The following is a 14,122-nucleotide window of genomic DNA, read 5'->3' as shown; positions in this document are numbered from 1 at the left end:
TGACTACCGTCAGTAATCGTACATTTATAACATATAATTTAAATTTTAAACATTCGGTAGTTTGATACTTAGTGTCAGTATCTCTGATAGGGACCATTTTGTGGTTGGAAACCTTGTACTGATGGAACAAACTTGGAACGATAAATTTACTCGTTCCACCAATGTAATTGTTACATTGTACCGAATACAGCAGTAATGACCCAACACTATTTTGTAGTATCCTGGTTTAGCCAAGTAAGGATGGGTTTTATTTTTTATTGATGATACCTGTTTACGATTACATATAAATATTAATTTACCTGATACATTTAAATATTTAAATACAGATTATTTAATAGGTAACAACTGGTCTCACTTAATAAACTAAATCAACAATACAATTTTATTAAATAGAATTCACAACAAATATAGACACAAATAATTAAGTTTTTTTTTCAAAAACTGATAATATAACAAAACTTATGATAGTAAAAAGGTATAATAACAGTATTAAAAAAAAATTGAATTACAATAAAAAAAAAATATATATATAATGATAAAATATTTAAAGAAAACAAAGAATAATGAATAGGCAAACATCAGAAACTAGAGTATAATAATCAATAGAATTGGTAAGTCTGGTAATAGTTGTAGTAAGATTTAAAATAACACTAATAGATATAATATAATATATAATTATTAATTGATTAAAACAAATTCTAAGATGAGTAATAAGTATACTTTGAAAATTATGTAAAACTAATTAACCAACAGCCGCTGAGTGAAAACCAAAAAATGATTTATAATAAGTGCGTTAACAATAAATAATTGTACTTAAGATATAAGTCAAATAAAACCATATTGAAAGAAATTCTATTTTAAATAAGAAATGTATACAAACATGGACATTTATTTTATTATGTATACAGTGTGCATATTTAGTAGAAAGGAGTCAAAGGATGTCCATTACAAAAATTAAAAAGTTAATATATAATATAAACAAAAACAAAATTTATTTTATATGTGTATATATATAATGGTAAAATAAAAAAAAATAGTATGTCAGTTAATTTTACTTTTCTCTCACTCTCACTCTCTCTCTCAAAAAAAAAAATTAATGTAGATACTTAACATTTTTATTTAGATTTAATGTGCATAGTATTTTAAAATTTGTCATTCCTTAAATGAATTATGTTGTATTATAAAATACTTAATTAACTTTCTCATAAATGGACAAATTGAGATATGTGTTAAGAGTATAACATTGTTTAAATTATATATAATGATTAGTTATTATTTAAAACATATAGCCAGTCAAATATACCTTTTTTAAAATGAGTACCTATTCTTCTATCTATATGATAGGTAAAATAATGTTATATTATTCCAACATAGGCTAAATTGAATTAGAATAAAACAAAAAATAAAATTATAAATTATAAAAAATTACAATTAATTAAATGTTAATATTATTTAAACTAGAAATTAGTTCAGTAAATTTTGTAAAAGACTTAATGAAAAATGTAATATTAATTAATTATAGTTAAACAATTTAATAGTAATGTTCAAAGGTCAAATGTCTTTAGACAATTAGGTCATAATATAAAAACAAAATGGTAATAGGGACATTTGATACCTAACAGTCGATGAAATGCAAATAAAAAATTTATAAGAATCAAATATTTAAATAATAACATCAGTAACAGCACCATTCCACAGACTACAGAGTATCGCATAATAAACTATTTTTTTTTAATGTAATGGTGTTACAGAAGTTTGGTTTTTAATTTTAAGACAGAACATAACACATGGTGTATAATAATGTAATATTGTTATTTGAAGTTAAATATAATGGTTAAATAATATAAGAGTATAAATATATTATTTTACAATTAACATCAAAAAATCAATGCATAAAATATTTTAAAATAATTTCAATTACAACATACATGTTTTTTTTTATTATTTTATTTAAAGTATATTTAGATGAAACCAGTCTTATAACAAAATCTACTCAATAAAATATGTATTTTTATTTGTGTATTTTAAAATGTAAGCATTCTTTTGTATTGCTTAAAAATTAACACATAAGTTAATTTAAAATATAAGTTATGTTAGATAAAAATTATTTTTGTATACATACTGGTTGATTGATTCTTTTAACAGCAAATACTTATTAATCATTATCCCAAAAAGTATAAACATTTTTAAAAATCAATATAACCATTGCTCTTCTTTTATATATACTTTTTAACATTATTTTATTTATAACAAAACAAAACAGAATTTGGTTGAGAATTTTTATGTAAAAATATAATATTTTTTGAAAACATTTTAGTCTAAGATAATGAGTGGTCATTGGCAAGAATTACTCTGTACATATATAGTAAAGGTAAATAATTTTAGGAATAAGAAGATGAATAAAATCAGCGAAGTAAAATTATATAACAAAATGTGACGATAGTTCATCATATTATATTAGTATAAGATAAAAAATATGTATATAAAGTACCTATATTATATTATGATATATATCATAGAAATCACAAAAAATATAAAAATTCAACTTCATTATTTGCTTATTTTAAACACTGTACACATTTTTGTCTTTTAACTAATCATTAATAAACCAGAAAAGTTTTTAAACTATAATTTTGAAAACATCAAAGCAGCATCATTATTCCTACAAATAGTAAAAGTATGGTTGTCTCAGTCCAAATAGTATTAAAAATGTAATAAAACAACCATGCATACCAATCATGTTTACTTATAGCACACAAATTGGATACATACTATTAAATCATTAAACATAAGTGTACTGAATTTTGCACTTTTTTCTAAATAATAAGATTTGCATAAGAGAAATTAAAGTAAAAATATTTTGTAAAAAATCTTTAATTTTTGATACCACAACTATGTCACATTTGAAAATTGTTAGCATCGAATAGTAAGTACAATTATTTATCAATGAATTACAATTCATATAGATGTTATTACCTGAATTGCTTTTAAGTTTTAACCTTTAATTATTTTGTTTTGAGATCATGGAGAATATGATAAATGATAATTAACTATCAGATTCTGTACCCATGTTTTTAAACTTATACTACTATATAAAAAAAAATATATCAAATAACAATAACACAAAACAACAATATAAATACAAAACCTTGTTTTATAACAGTCATACTGGTGATCTATCATTCGTGCAAGTAAAGCACCAACACGTACGCTATCTTTTCGAAGAAGTCACTATCATATTAGTCTTTGGCTCTTTTAGAACATGTACCTGATCCAACAGATTTTGTTTTTCTCCCAACAACTTGCTAATGTTATCTTGTGCCTCACTTAATAATAATCTGAGAATAAATTATTCATCATTTATGCATTATGGTAAATATTTATAGCAAAATTCCAAAATCATACTACAATACTCACTTTAGACTTTTGTTTTCTTCTTGAAATCTACGCAATTCAGAATTCTCTTCTTTTAATCGTTCAAGTGTACCCAGTTTTCTATGAAGGTATTCGTTTTCAATAGTAATTTTTTTAAATTCTTCCATTACTTCTAATAGCTGATTACTACTATTAGGACTATCACAATTTTCTTTTATTGGTTCCACACAAACTAATCCATCATTAGTGCGTTCAACTTTTAACCTACTAAGATGGATTTCTGTATCAGTTGGTTTTATGCTTGTTTCATCTTGTAAAGCATCATTTTGGGTTGGATTACATAGTTTTATTGTTGTATTTTCAATAGTTGCCTGTAAAAATAAAGACAATTTAAATTTTATTTTAGATGATAATATTAATAAGTAATTTCTTCTGACCTCAAATGGCAATGTTTTTGATGGATGTTCATCAACGAAAAAGTCTGCTAAACTAGTTAACGAGTTTGAATTTAATGATAAAGAAACATTGTTAATTTTAGCAGTAAGATTATCGTTTTTCCATTCATCAACATTAATTAATTTTTCATCACGTTTGGGCATAATATTGTGTTCTAACCGAACCATTACCCTAGGTATCTGTGGTAAACCTGCAACACCTTCAACTTCGTTCCAATCCCGCGTTCTGGTTGTAAATTTATCCTAGACAATAAATGCACACATTTTTATACAATATATTTTATGTTTAGTTTAAAATTTTAATGAATAATCTTATTTTAGGCACAACTAGAGTACAGGAACACTATCTTTAATATGTTTTATAGCAATTCTTCCACTTTATATTATTTAATATATATAAATAGCTATAATTATAATTTAATTTGTAAAATATAAAAAAAAATACTGTGATTTTTTTTTTATTTTACTCATAATTCATAAACTAAGCATAATATCTTATAGATTAATATAGCGGAAATTGATAGAACAAAATTTATCAAATATAAAATTATAAATTCATTAAACATAAAAAATCATAATTTTTATTTTACAATATTTAGTCTAAGTTGTGCCTAAAATCTGATAAATAACAATGCTATTTAACTATTCTAATATTAAGTGTGCTACTATATTATTTATTGTTTTGTCGATCTTTAAAATTATAAAAAAAAATTTGTATAGATAAAAAAACAAATATAGTTTATTAGTTTCTGATAAATGATAATACATTTGAGTCAGAAGATCGAAAAAACAAATTTATCCAGATATTAGTTATTATGAGTACCTTCTTATGCTGTGAAATGAACAGCAAATTATTTGTGTAAGCACACCCATTGCATTCCAAAGGCAAATGATAAAATTAAAACAAAGTGAACATTAAACTCAATAATGATCATGCAATTATAATTTATACATTAATAACAACTCTCTTAAATATTATAAGTTTTCTCAGTAGAGTCAAATATTCTTTTAAAAGGAAGCAACATTTTACATAGTATAAAAGTTATAATATTGATAAACTTTTATTATAAACAAATTAAGTTAAAATATATGAAATAAATATCAAATTAGCCAAATTTAAACAAACTAATATAAGCTTGTTAACGTTTTCTGTATATTTAATTAATTAAAATGTGAAAGTATAGTGATTTATAATATTAAATTAGAATTGATAATTTATAATTTATACGATCAAACTAACAATGGTCAAACAGTGTTTAACTGTTAATATAATAATTCAATATCCCTATTATAAATATATTTTAAAACATTTCTTATAAAAACATAACATTTAATTAAATATAAAAATGTAGAGCCTACTCTCTTACTAGATTTAAAAGAGTAATATATTCTTTTTAACATGATTAATAGAAACATGCAGCGGTTTTAAAGAGGAAAAAATATTAAAATGTTTAACAAAATAAAAATAAAACAAATATGCATACGAATAAAAATGTAATAAGATACCTGAAATTCATCCCATGGAATATATGGACACTCTTCTGTACTAACATTTGTGACTTGTAATTTAACAACTGAATTGAGACCTTCTGATTGATGTAGAATTTCAACTCGTCCAAATTTCAAAGTGGTTATAGCAATCTTAAATAAAAATTAAATTTTAGGTACATTACTATTTAAAACAATTAATTTATGACATGATAACAAGACACTGTAAAATTTATTTTACCAAATCTTTTCGTTTAATAGAACTTCCAATTGAATCTCTTTCACTAGAAGTGGTTGGTGGGGTTAATTCTCCTCCTCCAAAAATATCGTCAAATGCTTCGGAAGCCAATTCAATATTTTTAATAAATCCCCCTTTTGGTCTTTGTGCTGAAGGAAACTTAAACATTACATCAGCACCATCATTTGTGTCTAAACTTAAGTCCATTAAACTTTCACTATCTGAGCTCATATCAGATCTGAAATGTATTATTGCTTATTAATATCATATTATTTAAACAAAAATATATTTTATTAATAGGCTATTTACCAACATTTATTTTCTCTATTTTGTGTATAATATAACAAAAAAGTAATTCATTGATAATGACTATCTGTTTTAATTTAAACAGTGTATCTCAAATTGTAGTCTGCGAACCCCTAGGAGTCCGCATGTATATTTGAGAAGGGTTCATGAATGTTAATTGAAAATATTAAAATAAAAATACCAATGTAATATTTGGGTGGAAAAATATACATACATTGTTCAGTTTAAGACAAGACTATCTAGAAATATCAGAAGCAACAATAATATTGATATTTTTTTCAACAACATACTTCTATGAATAAGGATTTTCTACTTATTTGTACACTAAAAATAAATATAGAAATAGATCACATATAGAATTAGATTTAAAAATCTGACAATCTAATATAGATTCAGATATACTTCAATTAATATCAACGAAACAACATTACTCATCACACTGAATCTTTCATTATTTATATTTTTATTAAGAGGTCCGTAATCATTTAAAAATTTTAAAAATTACATTGCGGTATAAATGACTCACGTAAAAACCCCGTGTGTTCCCAGCCTAAGTCTTCTTAATAGTTGTATTACTTACCTAACAGAAACATTATCGCCATAATCATCAATATTTTGTTTTCCTGTGAGATCAACAGATGCTCCAAAATTAAACCATCGTTTCTTCATGCCTTTGAAAGTTGGTAAATTTATATCTGATGTAATTGATTCAGCCATTTTTATTTGAGACATTTCTTTGACATTATCATACACAACAGATGCTGACTTTTGTGACATAAATTCTTTTCGTTTAGAACTGGCTCCAGATATAGCCATTGGTATTCTGAATGCTTGACTCATATCATACACATATCCAACATCCTTAAAGAAAAATTAAATATTTAAATAATCTAAAACTAAAAGCTATTTAGAAATATCAAACCTCGTAAGTAGCGGTTTGTATGTTATTGCTCAATTGTGCACTATGACCACTTTGAGTCGCTATACTTGATGAATCTGCCACAACACTTGAGCTAACATCATCAACACCCCCAGATTTTCCCAGTATATCCAACTGAGCACTGGTGACAAATGTTATTTCAACTTGAGCAAATAGTGCAGCAAATACAAATGATCCGCTCTTCTTACTTCCGACTATATTATGTTGATCAGCAACAATGTATGTAGCTAACTAAATAAAATTAGTAAACAATATATTATATTACCTTCTCTATATTATATTATATAATAAAAAGTAAATGATTACCTCATCTACTGCATCAGCCACACGCAAAAGAAAAAGATATTGAAAATGATTGATTTGTATGCTAATCAAATTTGGAACATAACATAACACTGTCATATCACCATACTTTAAGTTCCTATTAAAAACTTCAGATTTTGGTGTAAGGGTAGGTGGCTGAACCCATAAGGTTAGAGGAAATGCTTCTAGAAAAGGTACTGGTGTAGATCCAACTGCTCTGGCACCATAAAAATCACCCCAAACAGGATCTAATCGCACACACCTAGTATACATATTAAAATAAGTTAATCTTGAAAATAAATATCTTCAAATACATATTATATTAATAAGATATAGATACATAAATTATCAAATTTATTTTTAAAATTAATATTTAACATACCAAATATCTTTAGCTTCAATCCATAAAAGTTCTTGGCTTAACTCTTTTGTGAACTCTTCTAACGAAAAAACTGTTATATTATTAGGGTAAGCTCGAACATCATCGTTATCTAAGACAATAAAAGTTTTACATTTGTTGGTGAATATTGCTTAAATGAATTATACATACAGTTTCAAATCAGGTATATCAGAGTTCAAAAAATAGTTTATTTTGTATAAAAGGTAAAACCTTAACAAACCTTTATTACAAAATATGAATTGTAGTATACATTTAATGTTATTTAATTAACTCCACTACCTCATTAGTTTAATAGTTTATAATCCTATATTCCTATATTAAATTATTAAGGAAATTAATAGACTGTTTTAAAAAAATTTAATATAAAGAATTTTCTAAATGCATCTATATGGATTGTGTGAATGGGAGTATATATGTGGTAATTAGTATGTGAGATTAAGAATAAAAGAAATAGCCGAGTGCTTACTTTTTTTTAGTCAAAAGTAACAATCTTTTGCCATTTGTATTAACACATTTATCTATTTGATGAAATGTCTGAAAATATATTTGAATTTATTTTTTTTCATAAAAATATTAATAACATTTTAAAATTCTTAGTATTCAAAATTTGAAAATCTTATTTCAGAGGACTAGACTTAGGAGATTAATTTAAAAATAAAAAAATGAGTTGTTTTTATCAAAAACACGATAAATTCAAATATGATTGCAGAAATAAAGTTGATTTAAGATAGGTCTATTTTTAGAAAAAATATAAAATAAATTATGTGAAACCAGATAGAAGCAATTTTCACACATTCCCATTATTGATACAAAAAGTCTATTTTGATAAAAAAAAAATATAAATGGAATTGAACCCCCTCAAGTTAAATTCATAATGTATCACATAGCTCACTAAAAATGTGTAAATAAAATAAAATTACACAATCTTTTCTAAAATATAATTATTGTTCATTATAATAAATGAAAAAATCAACTTAAATAAGAATTTTAATTTACAAGATAAATATTAATGTCTACATTATACTAGTAGTAAATAGTATATAATATAAGCGGAATAATGAGAATGATTTTCATTTATTTTCTCTGTCATCACATTTAGAATAGAAAATGTGTTATAGTGGTTTCTATTACAATGATCTACTCTATAATGAAATGTATTTTATAAATGAGTGATTTCTTTGGTTTTTATTACCTTGAGCGTGGTTTAATAATTTTTCTGTTACAGGATGATAATCTCCCTCTTTTGCTGGATATTCAGAAGAATAGAAAAGAGATGCAAATTGCAAACCATTAACACAGTTAGCTAAATCAGATCTTGACATGCCATGTTCATTACTACGAACATTACTCAAAGTAGCTCGGCTAGTTTGTAAATTTAATGATTTAGGACGATCTTTTTGATTATTACAAAGTTTCTCTTCTTCAAATATAAACTGTAAGATAATATTTATTTATAGAACAAAACATTTTTAATGACACTAAAAATTTGTAATAATTTTGATTACTAATTACTAACACGAGGCATAATTGCTTCGACAAGAATGTCAAAATAAATCATACTGCCTAAATTATCTTGATTTGCTACATTAGTAGTCATTAATGATTTATAAACATTCAACGCAAAAGTATTTAGCCATAATATAGTTAATGTATCAAAGTTCATTTGAACTGGATTTAATTGTGCATAAAATTTTGATGGAGGCACTGAAAATAATTTTAAAAATATTAAATAGTTTTTATTTATTAGGTTATTACTTGTAATACTATGTGAATTAAAACATGACTTACAAGGGAATGCAACATCTCCAGGATAATAATAATATGTAAATTCTGCATGAATTACTTTAGAATCATGAGGCAATTTATGACGTTCCTTATCACCTAAAATTTGATAATATAAATTATAGTTGATACAATATTTGTTTTTTTTTTTTTTTGATAATAAAGCTGCTTGGTATACGTTTAACAAATTAATTTATTAATTACTAAATATATTTATCTTTAACTCAAAATTACCTTTGATAAAAGCAATCTGATCTTGTTTTTTTCCTGACTGGACCCTATATACAACGAAGTCAGACATTCTTAGCACTGTACAACTTGTCATCAACTTTGAATATTGAGCTTTTAAATATTTAGTAACTTGTCCTTTTTGAGTATCGGGAATTTGGAAATTCTCTCTCATTAATGTACACAGATTTTCCCAAAATTCAGACTGAGAATCTTTTAACCATTGAAAAAAAGATGAACTTGCTTTTTTATAAAGACCCCAATGTAATCGATCACTGTCAGCCAAATGATAAGGGTATAGATCAACTTGAAAACAAGTTACTTCAATTTGTATTGAACCACCCTTCTGTAATTCTGGATGTAAAGAACGACCTAAATCATTAAAATATTTTAGTTATAAATTTTAATTTATAACATGGTTTAATTAAAATTCTTAGAAGTCATATCTTACTTCCAGGGTCATCACTAAGATGAAGATTAATTTTTTGTGCAACAAAATGATACGATGTTTCAATTACATCATGAAAACTAAATAAACATGAACTTTTTGAACTTGATACAAATTTTCCTCTCTTTTCCTGATCTAGTTGAGCTTGATATTCAGGTAAGCACTGAAAATTAAATACAAACATTATTATGAAGAATATAGTTATAAACGTTGAAAATGTTGAATTGATTATTTACTTCAAGTTTTCTAATTGCTTTTTTCTTGCGAGAAAGATCTGTTGATTTTTTTACAACACCAGCTAATGAATCTATGTAATGAAGAGCTGCTTTCATTTGAGAATCAGTGAAAACACATAATAACTCTTCGATTAAAATTGCTAATTTGCATCCCAAAATGAAACAATCTATAGCAATATGCAGTTATAAATAGTTTTTATTAATTGAATTAGGAAAATACTAAAATTATCATAATCAAATATGTCACTACCTGAAAGTCTTTTTTTAATAGTTAACCGGCAAATTATATCATTTGTGAATAATTTAATAGGAGGTTTATTTCGATCATTGGTAGAATATAATTCAATTCGTATCATTTGCCAAGTCAACTCTTTAAATATTAATATTTGAGTTTTCTGTTCATTTTTAAGTCTTGTTGTCTTAAGATTTGTAGACTCCCAGTTAGGAGATTTAGATTGAACTAATATTTTCAAAATCTAAAATACAAAAATTAATTTAGTTGATATTTTATAGATGCTAGCTCTAAGTTACTAATAATAAAATAACAATGTATATATTTTTATATCAATATCATTAATCAACAATCACAAACGGTTATATTTTTTAAAATAAGAAAATAGTCTCATTAATATAATAAACCCAGATTAGTTTGTGTACGGTAACTTAACACTTAAAAATGGTTTAATTAATTATCATGAAACAAGTATATATTTAATACACATTGTGTTTTTGTGAACCCCTTATAACCCTTTATCACAAGTTATAATTTATCAGAGGATTACAAATATTATAAAAATTTACTTGATTCTCGCTTAATTTTATTTTATCTATATCTATTGTAAAGTATGTTAGCTATCTATATTCAACACAAAAAGTTGTTTGCAAATAAAAATATTATTATTATTATATATATAGTCAAAAATTAAATAAGAATATAATGATTTTCAAACTAATCAATAAAAATTATTTATATCGTTTTTGTAACATAATCACCTAATATATTGCTATTATAATATGTATTTATGCATGATAGTTTTCTAAAAAACTTTTTTTTCTATTATAACAGTTTTCTAAATAAATATATTTAATAATTAAAAATATTATCTCAGTAATTAAAAATAAAAAAAAGATAACAATTACTATTAATACAATACAGTTTTAAAAGCATAGTTGAGTTTTTAGTGAAGAGATAAAAAATAATTATGAAATTTTGTTTTTTTTTTTTATGTTTATAGGAAAAAAAATATTAAAAGAATAAGTTTTACCTGAACAGAAGCATGAAAAGCAGGATCTCTAAAAGTTATATTAACTTCATTGATTTGTATAGTCATGCCATCAATAACTTGATTAATAAATTTATATTTTCCCGGTTGAACGGTCTGTACATTTTCCCTCATAGCCATTGATTCCACATTATCACAAGTCTCGATTTCAACCGAGACCTTATCTAAAGTCTATAAAACATCATAATACAATTACTTATGACAAAATGTACATCATATTAAAATATTTATTATTTATTGGTTTTTATGTAAAAAGTTTTTCTATAAGTTGTTATAATTTAATATAAAAATAAGATTTGATAAATTTATCATGTTATATTTTTAATCTTTTTATAAAATTAAAATTGTTAAAACCAATATAGACTGATTAGGTTTTCTATACTCTGGTTTGATCACGAATATGTCATAACTATGAATATACACCTTTTTTTATTTTTAAATCATTAATTTCTAGTTTAAAATTATCAATATTATTATATTATTAAGCAATTAAATTTTATACCTATCAACATTATGTAATCATTCTTTATTTCTAAGCAAATGTCAAAATATCCATATTATAATATATTACCAAGGACATAGGAACTTTCTTGATGGCCATGAATGGAACTTGAAAGAAAACTCTATCACATTTAGCGCTGGTTATTCGTACCCAATATGGTACATCTAATACATCCATTAAAGCATTTTCATCAAGTTCCAGAGATGTCAATTCACCTTCACCTTTGAAAGTACTCAAATTTATGTCTTCTTCTCTTAGGCCTTTGGTGAACCTACATTTTAATCAAACATTTAATACATAAAAAGGATCAGGAATAGTATTAGGTAGGTATACAAAATCCATCACTTTTTAAAACTCACCTCGATAGTTGTTTTAAAATTTGCTTTTTAAGAACTGAAGCCATTTCTGTAATTTGACAGATTTAAATATTCTAAAACTAGTGTACAAAAATCTAAAAGTCGAATCGCTGTATTCACATATTTGACATTTGATTGTATAACACCATAATATCACAAATTAATAACATTTTAATGTTAGTACAAATAAATTTAAAATAATATATACATGTACACTATATGCAGTAATAAGAAGTGGTTACTAAACGCCTCAGTAACTCACGCCTGTTGAGAAGACGTAATGTGGACTATGGAGTGCTGGCAAGTACTATCAGTTGTTATCAAATGACTTTAGCTTATCGAGTTATCAGCTGATTTGTTTGGTATTGATAAAAATCGAAACAGAAAATAACAATTAGGTAACTGAAATATAGTATATACATTAAAAAACAAAAAAGTAAGAATACCTAACAAAATACATATAGATTATAGGTAGACAACTGGTGGCTCGTGGGCCGTATTCGACCGACGTACCGCCACGTACCTTTTTATCTAGCTGGTGATACAGTGATACATTTTCAAATTACTTTACAAGATTTTAAAGTTTATTTTATTACCTACTTACATTTTTCGTACAACATAAGTAAATATTACTTTTTATCTAGTATTACACAAAAACTAAATTATTAAATGTACAGGGTAGGGTTGTTATAGATGGCCGATTTTCAAATACATTTTAAAATAAAAACAACGAACAAAAATGAATTATTATTTATTATAATGAACTACACAACATAGGTACCATTTATTAAAAAAGTCGGCAAGTGGGTACCGTTCTGTTGTACATTAGGGAGTGGGGTGGACCTCGGACTAGGGTTAAATTTGAATGCAATGATAGGTATCATTGTATACGAAAAACGATTCTGAACGGAGATGATTTGTCAGTCTAGAATATTTAACGTTAGATATAAATATAAACAATTTTATGAATTTTGAGCTACAAAATAATTTGCAAATATGCATGATTTTGACGAGTTTTGGTCAAAATTTGAACTTCAAATGCTAAAAAAAAAATTATGCCTATGTATTCTTATAATTTTTTAATCACTATAAGAATAACATATGAGGAACTTTCTATACAATTTTCAAGTATTTTGATAGGGCCAAAACAATTTTATCGACACTTCAAAAAAAAATTTTCAGAAAAATTGAAAATTTCAGTTGTCTATAAATAGCTCAAAAAAACTCAAAATATTTTGAAAATTAAATCATGTAAAGAAAATGCCAATCTAAATAACTGGTAAAATTTTCAAGTATCTACGACTTATACTTTTTGAATAATAACAAATATTTAAAATCGTTTGAGGATAAATCGTTATTTAACGTGGTTTTGTAAAAATTTAAATTTCAAACACTCATACATTTTTTTTGTCTGAATCCGGTAGATTTTTTTTACAGATATTTGAAGAAAAATTTATGGAGAACCTTGTACCAAATTTTCAAAACTTAGTTATAAAAGAAAAAAATTTTACGATTTTCCAACCACAAAATTATTTGCAAATTTTCGCAATTTTGACATATTTCGTATAAATTCGAACTTTAAGAACTTATAAAAAAAAATTGTGACTAACGATTTCGGATTTTTTTTTATCACTTTAAGAACAACTTATAAGGAAACCTTGTATTAAATTTTCAAGATTTTCTGGTCAGCCAAAAAATTTTTATCGTTATTTTAAAAAAAAATACTTAGAAAAATTGAAAATTTCAATTGTCCATAAATAGTTAAAAAAAAAAACTCAAAAT

The 14,122-nt window shown here is 24.5% G+C and overlaps 1 protein-coding gene across 1 annotated transcript; it reads right to left on the bottom strand.

Moving 5' to 3' along the window:
• Window positions 1-359: 359 nt before the first annotated feature.
• On the bottom strand, window positions 360-12,638 carry LOC114120799 (UHRF1-binding protein 1-like). The gene is made up of 19 exons (XM_027982837.2): window positions 12,344-12,638; window positions 12,054-12,255; window positions 11,465-11,653; window positions 10,450-10,675; window positions 10,200-10,366; window positions 9,967-10,126; window positions 9,522-9,887; window positions 9,294-9,386; window positions 9,022-9,209; window positions 8,698-8,938; window positions 7,488-7,596; window positions 7,109-7,367; window positions 6,785-7,033; window positions 6,443-6,723; window positions 5,560-5,794; window positions 5,337-5,471; window positions 3,813-4,073; window positions 3,418-3,746; window positions 360-3,338 (listed from the first exon to the last, which is right to left on the bottom strand). The coding sequence occupies exons 1-19, from the start codon at window positions 12,385-12,387 to the stop codon at window positions 3,212-3,214; spliced, it is 3,861 nt and encodes a 1,286-aa protein (XP_027838638.2). The 5' UTR covers window positions 12,388-12,638; the 3' UTR covers window positions 360-3,211.
• Window positions 12,639-14,122: the final 1,484 nt, after the last annotated feature.

The sequence above is a fragment of the Aphis gossypii genome, chromosome 1 (genome assembly GCF_020184175.1).
Source record: "Aphis gossypii isolate Hap1 chromosome 1, ASM2018417v2, whole genome shotgun sequence".
Lineage (NCBI taxonomy): Eukaryota > Metazoa > Arthropoda > Insecta > Hemiptera > Aphididae > Aphis > Aphis gossypii.
This window is presented reverse-complemented; position numbering and strand designations above follow the sequence as displayed.

Coding starts and splice junctions, on each gene's coding strand:
- LOC114120799 (XM_027982837.2), bottom strand. CDS start 12,387: ATGGCTTCAGTTCTTAAAAAGCAAATTTTAAAACAACTATCGAG. Junction 12,256..12,343: donor ATTTTAAAACAACTATCGAG/GTGAGTTTTAAA, acceptor ATTAAAATGTAG/GTTCACCAAAGGCCTAAGAG. Junction 4,074..5,336: donor TTCCATGGGATGAATTTCAG/GTATCTTATTAC, acceptor TTTATTGTCTAG/GATAAATTTACAACCAGAAC.